Raw genomic sequence first — 18,046 nt, 5'->3', positions numbered from 1 at the left:
TTTAATCAACTTTTTGATTTCTCCCCCCCATCTCACTCAAACCCAAGAATTGCATTTGCAGTCTGAACTGCTTCTCCCTGTCCTACTGTTGCCTGAGACCCCGGCTCAAACCGCTCCAGCCCCATGGCTCTTCTGCCTGCTCCTGGGGAAATGTCCTCACTCCCACCTCTCTGTACATGTTGACTCTCGCCCACGCCACCAGGGAAGTCAAGCGGGGGAAGGCCCTGCAGAAAGATATCCCTTTGGTTCTTCACATACTTGCTATTCACTTCACACAATGGCACCGAAGGGATGTACAGGACGCTGGAATCGCTGTTTCCACGATGCTCTGCTTCGACCATGTGCGCAACATCGCAGTGCCAAAACACTGCATCGCCAGGGCGCACGCGTGGGATTGATACGAAACCGTGAGGGTTGAGATGAGGGTGGTCTGTTGCAGTGAGTTCCTGGCCCTTGCCCATTGCTGCTCCATGGAAAGTTGGGCTGTCCAGATCGATGGTCCAATCAGTTCCATTGGTATCCGGTTTGACAAAAGGACGGAGGACCGTGTAAGCTGTGGATGCAGTCAAGTCTGGCATTACACGGAGCGTGCCAGAGCCAGCGACACAGTCGGAGAGGGAAAGCCACCCCTGGCCAAGTCAATATACCTCAAGAATATCAAAAAATGACCAACACAGGAATGCGTACCTGGTATGAGCGGAACACGGAGCATCCACCCGGGCCTTTGTACATGTCGACAATTGCTTTCAGACGATGGGTCACGTCAAAGGGGTCGTGGTTTTCCCAATCGCCACGGAGGATGTTGGAATAACATTTGACGTACTCGGTGTCTTCCCAGCGCTCGAGCGAGCCACCGTCAAGATGTGGCCCAAGGTTGAACGATTTGTCGCCGGGCTAAAAATCATCAGCTCTGGTGGTACATCAAATGAGATTAGACGAGTACACACCGTTCTCATACGCAGTCGGTCGCAATACGTGAGCGGAACCTCAAGATCAACTGGATCTTGAGGCTTTGCTGCCCACACACGATTCAGTGCAATCTGAGTCAAAAGCATGTTTGCATGCGATCTGGCCTCCAGCTGCGCTTTGGACCAATACAGCTCATAAACCTGGAGATTGCCGGCCGGGAACCCTTTTGTCTGCGGGTTAGCTTGGACATAATCCCGGATCTGTTGTTTCCAGGCCAAAGCCTGGTTCTCATCCACCAAGCCTCTCACAATAATCGTGCCGCACTTTCGAAGTTCCTGTTCAACGTCCTTTGGAAGCCGTCCGCCATTCTGGAGGATAGTTGCAAACTCAACCTCTGGGATGGCGGACGAATCGATTTTGTCGAGTCTATCAGAGGCCAATCGTCGCTGTAGAAGCCGGTTCCATCCCGCCAAAACGGCTTCTTCGTGGCCTTTGATTAGATTGCGCTTGAGATCTACAAATCTTGGGGGTAGGGTGGAATCTGCAGCTGAAAGGGACGCAAATGCTGTTGCAATGGAGCTAGAGCCTTCACCTCTGTTGCTTGTTGCAGCCATGTCGTTATCTTTATTGGTTCTTGTTGGGTGATGGAAGTAAAAAAAATAGAAAATGTGTGTCTACATATAGGCAAGTTGTAAGTGGATTCGACCTGGAGATTGTTGTCGCTTTAAAGGAATTTCTGGCGAGTTACATATAGCTAGAGTATGGTAGATCATAGTTGGTCTCCCCTATAAGCATCTAACTAGTGGGTCGCCTAGCGGCGTGGTTACTGTCTTTTACATGACGAGAAAATAAGCAACCGTTTCAAGCGGTGCATAAGTTGCCTTGTTAGTGTACGGATGGCAGGGCAGCGCGGGGTGGTGCAACGTTACATGTTATTTTTGACTTCTAGGGCACAAGGTAGAACCAATTACGGTGTTCTTGATTAAACTATATAATTATATTAGTATTGAAAATATTGTCATTGGCTTTTTACGGGACTAGCAAAAAAGTATATTATACTTTGACCTCAAATACTACTCGAGTCCGGGCCGGGGTTGGCCGGTGATTATTAACAACACAAAGTAAATAATCTCGGAGGAACAGGTTAACCAATAGCTATGTGTGATTAGAAAAAAAACTACTATATTTAGTCAAATCTTTGACATCTAGAAACCCCTTCAATGCAGAAAACGATTGTATCATTGTTCGAGCTCATACTTCATAGCAATACATCATCACGTAAATATCAATTTCCATGCAATAACCCCCATAATACCAGTCAGAAAAGTTCAGTGTCAGACCCATTTAATGATCACCATGATCACTAAAATCATCCAGGCTTGCTCCCACCATATCCTGCTCAGGGTCAAAATGGACTGGGTCCGGCACCAGGTTGCCCGATTTGTCGTAATCAGTCTCGAATTGCTTTTCTACTGGTAGTGAGGAAATATCTTTGGGTTTTTGGCTGTCAGACTTTTTTTGTCCCTGTGATGATGAGGGTGTTTGCTTGGAGGGAGTGTCCTGCTGGCTGTCAGGCTTGAGGGTGTTGAGAGTACGTTTGACTTTTTCGGCCATTGTGGTTTCTTTTCGAGAGTTGTTTTCTTTTTAATTGGTCTTGGGGGACTTGGAATGTTCAGTGGTTTGTTCCTTGTAGTGTGTAAATATCAATAAGACTTGGAAAATCAGTCGCAACCGAATGATTTCGCATCTTTTATGTGCAAAGAAAAAGCTCTGACGCAAGCCGACATCATATCAGGACGCAGTGAGTCATAGACCCTTGAGCTCTCGAATCATAGTTCGCAAGGGCCTCTGGAAATACTTGGGTCGTGGATCAATGACCTAGAGCGTTATATTCCCCATGGGGAGACTGTCATATGACGGTATGTTGCCACTGGCTTTGCTGTTGGTTAGCTATGGGGTTTATACTAGGCTTATTTTATTTAATTGGTAACATGTATTGATATTTTTTGCAATAAATATATTGCATTCAAGAGACAACTATTCCCTATTTACAAATATAAGTTCAATATTGATATCAATTGACCTTGGCCGCATTGCCTTCATCCGAAAAGTCATATTGTCGTCGCGCATGACAAACACTCACCTTCGGCCGCTTGAAATAGCCCATGTACATAAAATGATTAAAAACCATAATCTATATGCTGCATTAAAGTGATGGCTGGATGACATCACCTGGTGGCGAAAGTAGAAGCCTTTCACCATCCCCCCACATCACAGCTCTCCTCCATATATCTAGATGTATATACAAAACTAAGCACCCGGTCTGATGTAATCGAGTTGTTTGACGCGTTTCCATACTTCGCGCACAGCGCGCTCTTGTGATTGTCGACCTGTTTCTGTCGCCGACGGGCCGGCTGGTCTGTTTCATCTCAATTAGAAGATGCAAAGAAGAAAGACGAAAAAAAAGAGACATACCTTATAGCCAGGTATAGCCGGCTTCCGAGTCTCACATCTTCAATGGGCGCTGTCTCTGGGTCTTCTGGCGGATTTGCCGTTGTCATCAGTCCTCCGGCTTCTAACAAAATCGCAACTCCGGCCGCGACATCCCTGGACGCTTTGCATTAGCTCAAAACTGATCAAAAAAGCATCTGACAGAAACAGAATAGAGAACGAATATCGAAAAATACACACCATTCCCAACAGCCCCCCTCCCACCAAATATCGACCGACCCCATAGCCGTGTACGCCAGATCCAGAGTCGCACTTCCCAGACTCCTCACGCCATGTACCATGCCTCCTAACCCATCCCGACCACCTCTCTCAGCAGCCATATTAACGAAACTGTCTATTTTCTTATGCATATTCCCTCCGGGAGAGTCCCTCCGGTCCTTGCCCCATTCACATGAGAACACACATTTCCCCGGCGCATTCGCGGGCATCGGCGGAATACTGGGGTTCCGAATCAAGGGCAGCGGAGTAGTCTCATTAAGCCAGGCACCGCGCCCGACACACGACGAGAATGTTTGATTGAGCATGGGAGCGTTGATGACTCCGATAACGGGCTGGCCGTCGAGCAGGAAGGCGATGCTGACGCAGAACATAGGGAACAAATGTGTGTAGTTGACGGTGCCATCCAGGGGATCGACGCACCATGTAGGATGGTCTGGGGTGATGAGGTAGTCTCGTGCGGACGATTTCGAATACGTTTCTTCGCCGATGAACCTAGGAAGAAGAAGGTGTTAGCCGGAGCATATAATATGAGATAGATAAGGGGTTAAAAGGTCAGCCCACTTGTGTGTTGGATATTTCGTCTCGATAGCTGTGTGTATAAACCGTTCCACGTCTGTTTTATAATACTCAGCAAAATAAATTTATGGTGCGTCTGTAGAGAACTAACCTTCATCAACCTGAGTCACGATATCAACCGCGTTATCTTTCTCTGTAAACGCCAGGTTGTTGCTCGTATTTGCGTCGGCTGTTTGGAGTATATCATTTCCGGTGATTCGCGAATGCATTCCATCGAGCAGCTTCTGTCCGGCCTTTTTACCCAGGTCGATTGCAAATTGGTAGATCTCGTCGAGTTGCTCGGCGGTCATCCCGCCGGGCAGTGAGGCTGACATTGTTTGACGCCGGGTATTTGAAAACAAGCTTGGTATAACAAGACTGTGATGCGGATTATACGTTTTGCTGTGTTAACTAGATAAAAACCACGATATAAATTGTTTATAGAGAAAGAAGAGCTCTTCGAATGTTGTCTGACCAAAGTCTTCTGCAGTGGGGTTTCTGTTTTTTATCCTGAGATAGCCGGGACTGCCCGCCCGCAGAGCCGTCAAGCGGCAGAGCGAATACCCGATACTTTTATATTGCTAGTAACGATAACAATTGGATAAATAAAGCAAAAGAGAAAATTAATATTGTAAAACCAATTTGCGACATATCTAGGCACATACATGTGGCGGTGAATCCTCGTCTAGGCTTATTTGGCATTAGACTGGCGAAGAAGATGGTACGAACCGGTGGATCGATAAGACCATTCTGGGCCGAGGGCTGAAGCAGAACAACATTATTATTGGTAGTAATGCTGAGACGGCTGGTGCTAGGGAACATTGGAAACATTTAGGAATATTGAGGAAAATAGCAGGGAAAGGGATAACCCCCACTTTCTGTCGTAACGCCGGTACGCTGTCATGTATTGAATACGCTGCTGGTTGGTAAACATTTACTTTGATGTTACTTGAAAAGATGTTATTATTAGGCTAAAAGTGCTTAATATAGTTGAGATGCAAAGTGGTGAATTAAGAGAAGGAGTGCACCTTGATTTACGACTCTATATACTGCCAACCAACCGTTTTAATATTATACGAAAACTACACTTAAATATCATTAACTCAAGCTATTTGAATGGTTGTAATCTAGATATCAGTGTCCTGTGAGCTAGCATGAAGTCTAGATTTCGAACAGGTACTAATTAAGTTAGATGAAGTGGTTAGTCCCTGTAACGTGCTTTTCTGAGGAAGGGGAAAATTTGCCCGGTGCATCTCATAGTAAAGTGCTGTTGCGAGGGGGAAAATCTGCCCGGTGCACGTTATAGTAAAGTGCTATTGCGAGGGGGAAAATTTGCCAGGTGGATCCTACAGTAAAGTACTGTTGCGAGGGGGAAAATTTGCCTGGTGCATGTTATAGTAAAGTGATATAGCGAGGGGGAAAATTTGCCCTGTGCATCTCATTGTAAAGTGGTAAAGTGCTGCTGTGAAGGGGAAAATTTGCCCTGTGCATCTTATAGTAAAGTGCTATTGCGAGGGGGAAAGTTTGCCCTGTGCATCTTATAGTAAAGTGCTGTTGCGAGGGGGAAAATTTGCCTGGTGCTTACTTAGATCAACAGCCGCATTGCCAAAAACGCACTTGGTAATATTTAAGTAGGTTTAGCCCACACAGCTGCGACATGTAATAATGACATGTAATAATGTACCACAATGGCAAGCGAAGAAGACCCTGGAAATAGAAGAGAAAGTTTTGCCATGTCGACCAGGAATATACTGCACACAGGTAGGCTGAATCTCCCTGTAAGGCAGCAAAGCACTAACTGGCGACACGCAAAAACACCCCCACTGTACAATCCAGGAACCGGGGCCAGGCTCAGCCAGGCCGATCGGCCATCCATATCGACCATGCATATTTTAAATTTAGTGACTGCTTTCTTGGACCCACTTTTTGCGGTGTTTCTGACGGCATACTCTTACAACACACTAATCCCCATTATTACAAGGCCTCATCATTTGAGTCCTCCTCATTCGTTAGCGCTTTTTGTGCATTCTAACTGCCAGTTCCATTTTCCTGCACTGTGTTGCATAGAATATAAGTTGATACTATTATAAAAGATGTCCACGCCCCTTGCAAAAATCAATCCCCTACCCAAATACCCAAAAAACACTGTCGTTCTTCCACACCAGATGAGTCTTTCAACTGAAACTGTCATTGCCCTAGTGACACTATTAGTCATGTGTCTTTGTATCCCGGGCCTGTGGTCTTTTATCCGTCGGCGCCGTCTCTTGCAGCAAGCCAGTAAGGTTACTTTTTTTTGGGTTCTTTTTCTTCTAAACTATCTCCAAATTCAAAACTCTAATCTAATTACATGAAATAGAGGACGCCGTAGTCATGCTCTTCCGAAACAACGAAAGTCCTCCTCCCATACTCCCATTGCATACTCGTCCAGGCATTGTTGACGACTACTCATTGCATCGTCCCCCACAAAGACGGTTCGGTGCACGGTTCGGCGCTGGCGGGTCATTTTTCATTAGACAAACGGTCGGTTCTCTTGTTTCATTAGTTTGAATAAGCGGCCAGCTAAACTTTTTGAGTGTGTATAGTCCGAAATCCAAGTATACACAGCACCACCGTGGTCCGAGATTATTACCTCGATGCCAGAGGAAGGTTGATGCCAAGCTCTTTATCTGATCAGCTTTTTGTACGAATACGGGAAAATACAGGGCCCATCGTTTGGGAATTTGGAACAAAGTCTAGATTTGTTATTAAATATCAATTAAGCTCGTCCCCAAGATCGTCCCCCTACGTCATCGGCGCCGCGTCTAACCGCGGCAAGACAAGCGGGGATAGTGACGCTTTATACTATCATCTAATACGTGAAAATTATGGCCAAGAGTTAGTCAATCTCGAGAGAAATTCACAATCAATAAAAAAAATCGTTACATGCTATATTTCATCTACAATACCTCTAAAAGTATCAATTATTTGCATTTCGTCATCGTCAATTCGCAATTATAAAATACTATACGCTACCAAATCTTAGGAAAGCAAGCCAAACATTGCAAGTCTATGAAAACATATCCCAATTTCACCTTCAACCACGATACCCTCCGTTGGGAACGTTGGGGATTTCCGAAAAGTCAAGTTGTTCCGTCGATGTCAATTCCGGGTTTTGCGCGCTCTTGGTCAAAATCCCATTCCTCCGTTCCTTGCGACTGGGGAGGTTGCCACCTCTACCAGGCATGACGACGCCGGGGTGGATGATGTTGAACGAAACCAGAGCGACGAGCATCGGAAGGGAGTCGAGCAGGTATTGGTAGATTTCGTGGGAGACCGTGGGGCTCTTTGCGCCTTCGGCATATTCGCAAAGACGGAAGATGACGCGAATCTAGATAAAGTCTCTCGTCAGAGGAAAATGATTACTGACAGAAAAAGTGAACATAATTTGGACATACCGTAATGCACAACAAAGACAGGTACAAGGTGTACAGCAGTGCGTATGCCATCTTAGGCTTGCCTCCTTCGTGGTTCATGATTCTGTGGAAAGAGAGTGCAAAAATGAAGAAGATGATGATGAATAACTGTTGAATGGCGATACCAGCCATGTAGATGTGGAAACCTAGCAGACGATCAATACATTGAATAACATTTCCAGGGACGAACTGGCATGCTCACCTGCTTCCGTAGAACCTTTGGGGTTGGCTGCCTTGATGCCTCCAATAATTTGGACAAAAAACGACCTTTGAATTTGTTAGTAGACCTTTCCAATATACCCATTGGCCACACTTACAGGATATCCAAGAGGACAAAAATAAGGCCTAGCCTCCAAGGTCTCACGCCGCCAATTTTAGCCTTGGAGGTGAAGTTCCAGGTCATCCTTCCCATAACCATGTAAACAAACGCATTTGTGAATATCGGTGCAATCTATTGAAGCTAATTAGCAAAAAAGAAAGCAAGGGGCTGGTTTGTTGGTGCAGAGGAATCTCATACCAAAATCAACACCAACGAAATGGCATAAAACCCTAAGCTGGTTGGATTTTCAATGCTGAGAATGCGCATGATGTAACTCAACGTCTGTAGAATTCCTGCGATGATGATGACCACGGTGTATGGCTTCCTGTGAATGAATGCTTGCGCAATATGGGCGACGGTTGTCAAAGCAAAAACAATAGTCATTACATAGGCGCCTGCCTTTGAAGGACAGTAGATCCATAGCTGTTGGTCCTCTGGGACATCGACAGCTATGCAATGGCTTATTAGCTTCAATTGTAGCAACTTGAACTTTTGGAAGATGCTTACCTGGGCAATGAGCCATTATGCTTACCTGCAAAGCTAGTATCTCTTGAAGAACAGGCCCAAGTCTAAGAGTCTTCTTTGAGGAAAGAAGTAGCAGCTAGAGAAGAGCTTGTTCTGTTGTTATTGTTTGTCAGAAACTAAATAAAAAAGGAAGGGTCTTGGGGCCAATTTATACACGAGGGTTTCTCGACTGGCGAATACAGCAGTTCTAACAGGGAATATCTTTGCCGTAAACCATGCATATACTGTCAAACTTTATGAGTTGGCAATTTGGAAATAACTAAAAATAAACCGAATTAACTCCACTAATACTGGCTCCATGTCCCTTGGCTTCGTGTAGGATGCAGGTCCGAGGAGCGTAGGGCTAGCTACGAAAGAGAGTACATATTCGGTTAGTAGCAAAACCCATCTGGCTCCGGATTATTTGGACAAGCTTCTGGATATAAAGCCAATCACTTCTTATTTCGGTTTAGTACTCTGTTCTACCTTGTTCTGCCTTGGCTCTATTGGGCCACAGCTAGTTCTAAAATTAGCTAGACCGTCTGCCGTGTTGACAAGTCACTACTATTTAAAACTTTAATGATAAGGTCTCAAGCCCCTTTCAGAAAAGATTTTTCGATTTGTTTACTCCATATTTATATTATTTGACCCGTTTTGTTCGCTAATTACCCAACCGGCCCAGCCCCCAATATGAAACTATACCCCAAAGCGGCAGTCGAATCGTGGTGAGGTGGTTCAGCCGCAACGGGGCAGTTATTCGTTCACTAGGAAACTACTTAGCTCTCGTATTTCTTCGCTAAATCTTAAATTTGATTGGAGTTCTAGATTCTTAATTATCAAGTTAAGAAACTAATCAGGCTTTTTAGCGGCAGCGAGTTGCTATTTTTGCGTTAATAATGGCAGAGGAATTAAGCTCTGTATTTGGAATGGGTAAAATGAGGGCCACGAGCCTCTTTGTTGAGGACCGAGCCAGTATGAGACATGTGAGCTGTAGCTTAACCGAAGACTCTGGTTTTTGTTGAATTGATCTATCCAAAGTTCGCTTTTCAAAGAGGGGACATGGGGTTGCTAAGAGTATCCTCATAGTCGCGTGTACGTCAAAAATTAACCATATTATTTGAACTAAATACAAAATCACCCTTTCCCTATGCCAACGATTTGTGATACTAACTCCCCATATTTCGCTGTCTTTCGGCCTACCATCGCCTAGAGCGTTAGACCGAGTTCATAGGCGGAATAATCAAAACATCTTATTCCACACGTTATCTTCCTTATCAAGGCTGTCCGCTTCCTTTCGTAGCACGTCTGCTCGAAATTTGCGAAACGCTTTCTCAACCCTCTTTTTCGTTTCCGGGTCTTTGGTGATACTGCGGCTTGCGCTGGCTGATCCACCCAAGAGGCCTAGGCAGATTCAATATGATCAGTATATACTATCCGCTCAGAAAAAAAAAGCGTCCTGTCACGTACCGAGCTCGCCGCCCAAGAACAGACCCCCGGCAGAGGCGAAGAAATAGGTCGCAATGTCACCCAATGTGGATGGCCTGAGAAGGGGTGTGATATCGGGAATAGACTCTGAATGCCATTAGCAATTGAGTGACAATATCCTCTTGAAATAATGGGCCATCTTACCAGCTCTCCCATCCGCAAAGACAACGCTCACAGGCTTCTCCTGCGCTTTGAATACCTCAAACACTTGCTTGCGCGTGCTCCTCAGGCGGAATGCAACGTAAAACCCAAGGCCAATACCCAAGGCAGAGCCAACCACTGTCCACGTCGAGACTTTTTTTGCTGCTGCTTTCAAGGCATCGCGATCGGCCGGTTGGAGGTCATGTTGCAAGTGTTCGTCTGCAAGCTTTGACAGCTCGTCGCGACGCTGTCTGCGGAGTGCGGCAATGGATTCGGCCATTTTTTTTTGAAACTGCTTTGGTTTTTTAAATACTGGTATATTAGAAAATATCTGGCGAAAGAGAAATTTGAAGTTGTGCGGGGGGGGGACAAGAAGAGAGCTCCAAACTGGTGACGTCACCGAGGTTCGCCATCGCTTGCGGCACTTTCAGCCGAGAACATATGCCCAATAAAATATTTATTGTTTATTAGGCTTCAGACTGTCAGGATCCTGCCTCCTGGGTATGTACATCGCCCCAAGTCTCAAACGCTCCCCGCCAGCCCCAAGCTATGCAATAATGCTGCGCCAGTAGTTTCCACTCCTCAATCTCGTCCAGCATTTCCAATCCAGCAACCCGCTCTTTCTCTGGCATGCTAATCCATCTGTCCCAGATGAAATCGATGTCAGCAGCCCCTTGTCCATCTGTAAAGCCATGCTCTCGCAATCGTTTCTGCTGTGCTGCTAATGATGAATACTTGTGTAGAGTTTGCAATTGGATCCCCCTTGCTGCGAGATTGGACACCATCGTCTTTCCGAAAGGGTCGTCCGGGCGAATTGGTTCGTAAATAATCATGCCTAGAGTTGTTGTAGACGGGAAGATTGTTTTGGCAAAATAGTCGACCACCGCGTCTGCGTCGTGAGGGGATAGGTATATGAGGCAGCACTCGGAGATGAGAAGTGTCGGGAGAGAGGTATCTATTCCTGGGAGCAGTGGTGATTGAGCCTCTGTCTGTGAGTTCGGTTTAGATGCTTCGGTAGTAAGAGTCCTCAGATCGACGGGATGTATATGATATGATGGCGAGTGCAGAGCGTCTCCAGCGATAGATATTGTAGCTCCGCCGTTTTCTTCTCCTGAAGTAGTATCAATATGGATTGTCTTCTGCAAAGACGGGTTCGAACGTATGGCCTTTATTTTCGCAGAAGTATTCACAGCAAAGTCGATTTCATGATAGACAATCGGCGCAGCAGACTGGCGCTTGGAAAAAATTCGAAATACCCGTGTATCTGACCCTGCGCCCAGCGATATGATTTGTTTCTTCGTTGTGCTCTGCTCATCAGCAGAGTCGAGAAAACGATCCACCAATTTGTCAATAGCAGCCGTTCGCACATATGTACCTGCCATAAACAGTCACCAATTAGTCATAGTTCTTCAGAAGTTGTGTTTTTATCAGCAATACCTCGATTAATAATAGGGAACCTGCGTGAACCCGGCCCTCCCCCTGATGGTGTCAAACTTCGCGCAAACGGATCATTTAAATACCCCAAATCTACTGCACTGAGTCTGGATACGCTCGCATCATTATCCGTGTTCTGGACAATCTGATCCTTCTCCGCGGCATTCTTCGCATCGTTGTTGTCCTCTTGAGAGGTCGAGGAGTCGTCGCCTGCACCACCGGATGATGATCCCCCGCGCCCGCGACCTCGCAGGCGACCACGAAGACCCCCGCCGCCTCGTCGGAGAGTATTCAGATTTGGGATTTGAGGAGCCGACATGGCTGACTCTTGGGAAAGAGTACGCGAAGTCTTTTTCTCCTCGTAGATTTAGAGGGTTTTGCCAAAATTCAAAATATGATGTCAACATCAGTTTTCCCGCTGCTGCGCGCTTCGGTGGGGTTCAATAGATAATAGCGCCGCACGACTTGATAAGATAAAAGGGCTTGGTTTGACAATTTAACATATGATGTTGATTGATATTCTTTGAGGCGACTTTTATTTGTTCTAAGTATCGCTAATATCTATAATAAATATATACTATACACGAAAAAAAAAAGTCCCAATCAGACATATACAAAGTTGTTCCGGCAAAGTGGACATGTGCTCTGGTTGCTGCTCTTGAACCACCGGAAGAGACACACTGAATGGAATGTGTTTTTACACGTAGCGCAACGTTTGTTAGGAGTCTGCATGTCGGTCGAAATAACTGAATAGCAAATGGCACATTCGCTCTGCCCTTTCAGGGCACCCTGGACGTTCTTTCGGAACGCAAGCAAGCCATCCACAAGGCTACCGTTGGAGAACATAATCACGCCTTGGATTATGAGCAGCCAGCTGCGCCATTTCTTCTCGTCGACAAGAACACGGCTTCTACCCGTGACAATTGCTGGTTGTAGCGGATAGGCAGGCGGAAGAGAAATGGCCATTGCGACAGGAGGAGAATCCTCGTCTACTGGAATGCTGGCAACGAGTTCACCAGTGCGTTGAGATACCTTGACAGAAAGCTGTCGTTCCTCATTTTGATCTTGAGTTTCAATCCATCTCGAGATACCAATCAACGCGTCTTCAATGATGAATGGCGATATCTGCAACTGTGTAAGCACCAACAAAAAATAACAAGATCATGAAGGACTTACGTATTTTTCCGTCCATGTCTCGACGGGGCCTTTAATTCTCTTTTTGCTGTCGAGCCACCAGTTCTTTACCAGAATGCCGACGTGTTTCAATGATAGATAGTATAAATGGATGAGAAGCCACTGCGTGTCTTTTTCACTAGGCTCGGCGTGTGGTTCCCACAACCGAACATCAAAAGTCGAAGCATTGACCAGTTTTCCCTGTGATTTCTGAAGGAATTCAAATGTGAATTCAAGAAGAGGGTCTAGCAATTGGTTCTCTTTAATGTTTGCTGCATAATTCTCCTGGACGGGGAGCGACTAGAATAACATTAATTAGCAAAGTGTCAAATATCAAATACGCCAATACACCTACAGAGTTCGAAAAGTGATCAAACACTATTTTCCAGCTCAGCAGATATGACCGAAGACTGAGCCACGCTTTCTCGTCGTCAATTGCCGTTATCACATCTGCCTTGGGAGGCTCTAGTAAAAGAGACAGTAATTCATCAGGAAGATTGACGGTTGTTTTCGACAATGCGACGTCGAAGGACACCTGCTCTTGAGCTTGGGGGATAGATCGATGGAGAATCTCATACGCAGCTCGTTGAATGTCCTTACATTGAACTGCCAATAAGGAGAAAATGTCTTTTCTGCCCACGAGAGAGTTAACCGGGACATCTACAAGTTCGCGGCGTAGGAGGTTAGCTGTTATATCCCGAGGCTGATAGGCCGTACTGGAAGCATCTGTCGTTTGTTAGACACAAATTGTTCGACATTTGAACAAAAGGGAGGGCCGTACCTAGTTTGTGCAAGATTGAAACAATGCTCTCAAATATCTCGTTTTTAGATTCGGTCCAAGAATCGATCAGATCGTCATTGCCATCCGCTTGTACAAGACGCTTTATCACGGAGAAAAATCTAAAAGACGAATGAAGCACAGGCAGTGCCGCATCACCTCCGCTAGTCTCCTTCCAAGTCGTACGCAACATTTCTATGGAATCGGCCCAATGCGATCCGTAAATCTCATTGAGGGGACGTAAAACGGCTCTGAGAAGCTTGAATACTTCGCTTTTGACATCCAAGAAATCCGGGTTTTCTTGAGCAACCTGAATCATGTTTTTCACAAGAAAGACTAGTCGCTGTGTTGGTATCGAGTCAACAATACTCTCCATACTCTGTATCAAAATATTGGCAAAGACAATGTTTTTCAAACCTAGTTCCGTAAGCGATAGTTTGGAAGAGGTCATTGTGCACTTACCCTCTCGGTTTTTCAGGGGGTTGAAGCCGGTAGCTTCTGCAATAAGCTCGTTACATAGTCTTGTACCAGCTGGCGAATATGAAAGAGACGGCCCCCATATTGCGATTACAGCTGCAGCTCGGATTGGATTAATCTTTCGAATCTCTCTCGCAAGAGAGAGAAGTTCATCCGAAGTTTTTGTCGTCTCTTTTTCGAACATGAGCTTCACATAAGCTTCGCCAATCCGATAGCTCTCGGGTGAGACATCGCTAACAGCTTCGATCTTTCGGTTCCAGAAATCGTGTAGTTCTTTCGATATAGAGTCTTGGCTATCGCTTAGAGGCGCATCAGAGCGAATCCATGCGCTAACAATGGACCGGCCACTGCTTGTAATCTCTAATACTTGATCGTAGTCTTCGGAGAGCTGAAGGCCGATCAGTCCTATCGAACCCTCAATGCTTATATCATCCTCGATCAATTGAAGAGCTAGCGGTAAATAATGGAATAAACTTTCACGTTGCTCTGCTGTAAGAGATTCAAAGACATTGTCCAGCGATAGAAGCCTTGTCACATATACAGTCAGACGAAAAGCCAATGATTCTCCGCTGGAATCCCGGGGTACATTCTCTAATTTTGCCCAGAATGAAGCAGACAGCTCATTGCTAACGAGATGGGCCGTACCACCCAAAGGACTCGTGATAGATGTCGAAGGCCTAGGTGGCAGGCCCAAAAATGGCTCCAAAGATGTTTTCCATATTTGGTTTGATGGGAAGACGTCGGCTAATATACTCTGGTAATCCTTTGGTTCTAAACGCTGAAGGAGATCTTCTGCAATCCTGACCAAAGCATCGATACTAAGACTAGTTAGATCAATGTCAAAAATGAAAAGGGAAAGAAACAGCGTGAAATATTGACTTACGACAGTGATTCTTGTCCCACGTCTTCGACTCCGTGTTTTAGTATTTCCACACTGGACTCTGAAGTTGTTTCTGCGGGTACAACATCTTTCATTTTTTTCTCAAGCAATTCTGCCTTTTGAGAAATCTCGTCCACAGGTGATTCAGTAAGATACAACAGCTTTGAAAGAAATTTGGATCCATGGGTTCCTTTTCGAAAGCGTTGCAGAATTTTAGGGTTTTGAGAGAGCGATAACAATCCTGAAAGTGTTTCAGAGATGTTTTCGTCATCTGAAGACAACCCTTGTAACAAGACCAATACCAGTTTATCGATTATTTCGTTGGGCAACGTAGGGTTCTGTATGACTGAAAGGACCAGCGACCATTCTGATTTCTTTCCAAGGGTTGCACTCTGGGTACGATTCGTCACGATGGAATCAAAATGGGAGATGTCTTGTACTTGTTCAAAATCCACTGTCGACAGTAACCTTTCAAGAGCTACTGCACTAGAATCTCCTGGTTTCGTATCCGCTACTTGTTGAACTGACGCATCTAACACAGCGTCAAATCCATCCCAGTCACAACAAAGAAGGATAGTAGACATTATTCTGTCGGCAGATGGAGTCGATAATAGCTTAGGAATGTCGGTCTTCAAGGTATCCACCAAAGAACTTGAACCTTGAATAAATTGCGGAACATGGCGAACCGCTTCTTCCAAGATTGCAGCAGCACCGTAAGGTTTTCCATTCCGGTCTTCTAATACCTGAATTGATCCTTCAAGCAACTGCAAAGTCTGTTCTTGGAACAAAGTTGAGATGGGGCTCGATTCCGACGATAGTCTCGATAGAATGTCAGCTTCTAGTTTGAAAAACCTCGCAGCTCGGGCACATATTCCGTCCTGCGAAGGTCGAAAATCTTTTGATTGCTCTGGAAGAGACAGCTTCACTGCCTGCAAGAAGTTTTGGGTGAGTGAGCCCCACGCTGATCCCAACTCTGCGGTATATCCATGATCAGCAAGCCTCAGAAATGTTGAGGTACAGATATTATTTGCACTATTCTTAGGCAGTGCCCACTGAGTATCCGTCCGATCGTTCACGTATGGGTCGAAAACCTGCGCCAGTCGCTCCTGGACAAATTTCCCCCTCGCCTTCTCGTCTATTAATGTTGACAGCCAAATTCCTGTGTCGACATACGCCGCCCAAGCCGTCTTGAGGTTGTGCCGAGGTTCATCTCTGGATGATAAACCTTCCAAAAAGTCTTCCATAAGAGCTGTGGCTTGCAAAATCCCGAATTCGGATGTTTCCTCTGTCTTGACTCCATATCCCTTAATGACTTCCTGGGGCAGGTTTTTCAATAAGTTCGTGAGGTTTGACCAATACGATTCCGAAGCACCCTGTGATCCCTTTTTGATATATTGGCGTAGCCTTTTACTAGCAGATGACTTACCCTTGAAATCTGTAGTCCATAATTGCGGGCGTACCTGGGAAGTTTGCAGAAGCGTCTCTGAAAAATCTGTTGCAGATCCAAGTTGCGAGATGGGAAGAGACTGTGAAATGAGACTATTGCTTATAATTTGCCAGTCGTTACCCTCTATTCCCTGCGCCAAAGATGACAAAAGAAGGTTATAGATACAACGGCGAACAAATGGGTCTTCATTATGGGTGAAAGACCAAAGATTCTTGCTGCTGAGAAGTTGGTGGACCAGAGATACATCCTTGGCTAATTGCTGTTGCGAAGCAGTGCCTAAAATCTTTATTAGTGATTCTTCATATTAATGAGGGTGCCGTCTTCATACTCAATATACGATTGAATAGGAGAATTGCTGTAGCTGATACCCTTGCAAACTTGGCTTCAGCATCATCAGCCTTGACGACTCGTTCGTCGCTCAGTGTGCGAACAGTTTGATGTAGAATAACATCAGCCACGAACTCCAGGATTGGAGTTTGGTACACTTTCCAGAGATTATTTCTTTTTTCGTCAGTGGAGAATACACTTGTGATCGATTCGACCACGGAGCGAGAAACAAGTTTGTCATTATCATAAAGCCCCGCAAGCCAAGCGCCGATGACTTTAGGCAGGTGGCGAGCAATTCGCTTGCCAGCAAGAGACGCAAGCAACCCCTGGATTGAATGCGCAAGTTGCCGAATTCTCCTGGCATTTTCTATAGAAGTGCGTGGGAACACTTTCGTCTGCAAAATGTGTTACTATCATACTAAGATACGAGCTTGTCTCGCGGTTCATCATACCCAAGCCTCCAGGACACCTTCCTCGAGTTCATTACTACGGTTTCCGAGCTTCACAACTGTGTCTTTGATTTCTTCCAAAGCCTTGGTTTTGGTCGTATCATCTTTCTTTGATAGATTCTTGAATGCAACCACCAGATTCGGCTCCGAGATGCGAGTTAGATCCGGGGGTTCTGCCACATATGACAGTGATGACGTGGCCTGTGGATTTGATGTAGACGCAGTCGAAAATCCTCCAAAAGTACTCGGAAATCCGCCAAAGCCTCCAGCAGCTGCACGACTGCTTGAGGCCTGCGACTTGAACTTTTTGCTCATGGTGTGGGGTACCGGATAATGAAAGTATGGCGATTCCAACTCATGCAAAGAAATGAAACAGAGAGTGGAGCAGTAGGACGTCGAGACCGGGCAGAATGGCAGCTCCAGGAATGCCGAATATTGTTGTATCTGCTCGACTTTCACCTCATCAAACAAAAAATCGTCATCTTGTTCCAGCTCCCCGCATCGGGCTCCCACTTTGGAAAGCGCTTTAGTCATCAGATTTCACGTGATCTGGCGTTGGCCGACGCGCGCGGCTATTCTTAAAGCGGCTAGAGCGGAGATCGGACGGGCTATCGATAAGTTTAAGTGAAGGAAAGCTGCAGCTTTCCATCTTCGTCATCCTACAACCTCCGGGTTGATTCTTCACCAACTAATCACTGCGGATTCGGAGGGCCATTTCTGCGACTGTTCTTTCTTTGTCGTTTTATTTCTCAATACCCCGCTCACCTTATAGCCCGGACGCCCCAAAGTCCGCCGGGGCTTTGGGCTATCTTCAGAGCTTTCCTTCATCATGAAGTTTATGATAGAGTTAGATTCACAATGTCATGATTTACCCAAAAAGGCACTGGCTAATCTGTGGCCGTCTAGTGAGCTGGAGGTGCTCTTCCCGTATCCAAAGATATACCCAGAGCAATGGTGCGCCTTCAAAGTCTTATTTGTAACTTACT

General features: G+C 45.7%; 5 protein-coding genes across 5 annotated transcripts; all 5 read right to left on the bottom strand.

Annotated features, from left to right (window-relative positions):
- Positions 1-32: 32 nt before the first annotated feature.
- Positions 33-1,523, bottom strand: TRUGW13939_09336 (uncharacterized protein; the record flags this gene model as incomplete). Its single annotated transcript, XM_035492459.1, has 3 exons — positions 33-629; positions 688-894; positions 948-1,523. 3 exons carry the CDS (start codon positions 1,521-1,523, stop codon positions 33-35), a joined length of 1,380 nt encoding a protein of 459 aa, XP_035348352.1.
- A 730-nt stretch (positions 1,524-2,253) lies between these two features.
- On the bottom strand, positions 2,254-2,523 carry TRUGW13939_09335 (uncharacterized protein; the record flags this gene model as incomplete). Its single annotated transcript, XM_035492458.1, has 1 exon — positions 2,254-2,523. The coding sequence occupies one exon, from the start codon at positions 2,521-2,523 to the stop codon at positions 2,254-2,256; it is 270 nt and encodes an 89-aa protein (XP_035348351.1).
- Positions 2,524-3,219: 696 nt separating this feature from the next.
- TRUGW13939_09334 (uncharacterized protein) lies at positions 3,220-4,529 on the bottom strand (the record flags this gene model as incomplete). Its single annotated transcript, XM_035492457.1, has 5 exons — positions 3,220-3,328; positions 3,385-3,516; positions 3,601-4,131; positions 4,201-4,252; positions 4,307-4,529. The coding sequence occupies 5 exons, from the start codon at positions 4,527-4,529 to the stop codon at positions 3,220-3,222; spliced, it is 1,047 nt and encodes a 348-aa protein (XP_035348350.1).
- Positions 4,530-7,202: 2,673 nt separating this feature from the next.
- TRUGW13939_09333 (uncharacterized protein) lies at positions 7,203-8,488 on the bottom strand (the record flags this gene model as incomplete). Its single annotated transcript, XM_035492456.1, has 7 exons — positions 7,203-7,240; positions 7,411-7,561; positions 7,629-7,792; positions 7,849-7,913; positions 7,964-8,097; positions 8,164-8,414; positions 8,473-8,488. 7 exons carry the CDS (start codon positions 8,486-8,488, stop codon positions 7,203-7,205), a joined length of 819 nt encoding a protein of 272 aa, XP_035348349.1.
- A 1,221-nt stretch (positions 8,489-9,709) lies between these two features.
- On the bottom strand, positions 9,710-17,375 carry TRUGW13939_09332 (uncharacterized protein; the record flags this gene model as incomplete). Its single annotated transcript, XM_035492455.1, has 12 exons — positions 9,710-9,870; positions 9,937-10,041; positions 10,099-10,387; positions 10,605-11,470; positions 11,533-11,878; positions 12,145-12,654; positions 12,706-13,002; positions 13,058-13,428; positions 13,484-14,775; positions 14,841-16,560; positions 16,613-17,006; positions 17,064-17,375. 12 exons carry the CDS (start codon positions 17,373-17,375, stop codon positions 9,710-9,712), a joined length of 6,663 nt encoding a protein of 2,220 aa, XP_035348348.1.
- Between the last annotated feature and the right edge of the window lie 671 nt (positions 17,376-18,046).

The sequence above is a fragment of the Talaromyces rugulosus genome, chromosome V, assembly GCF_013368755.1.
Source record: "Talaromyces rugulosus chromosome V, complete sequence".
In the NCBI taxonomy this organism is placed as follows: Eukaryota; Fungi; Ascomycota; class Eurotiomycetes; order Eurotiales; family Trichocomaceae; genus Talaromyces; species Talaromyces rugulosus.
Note: the sequence above shows the minus strand (reverse complement) of the source record. Positions and strands in the feature narration are given on the sequence as shown.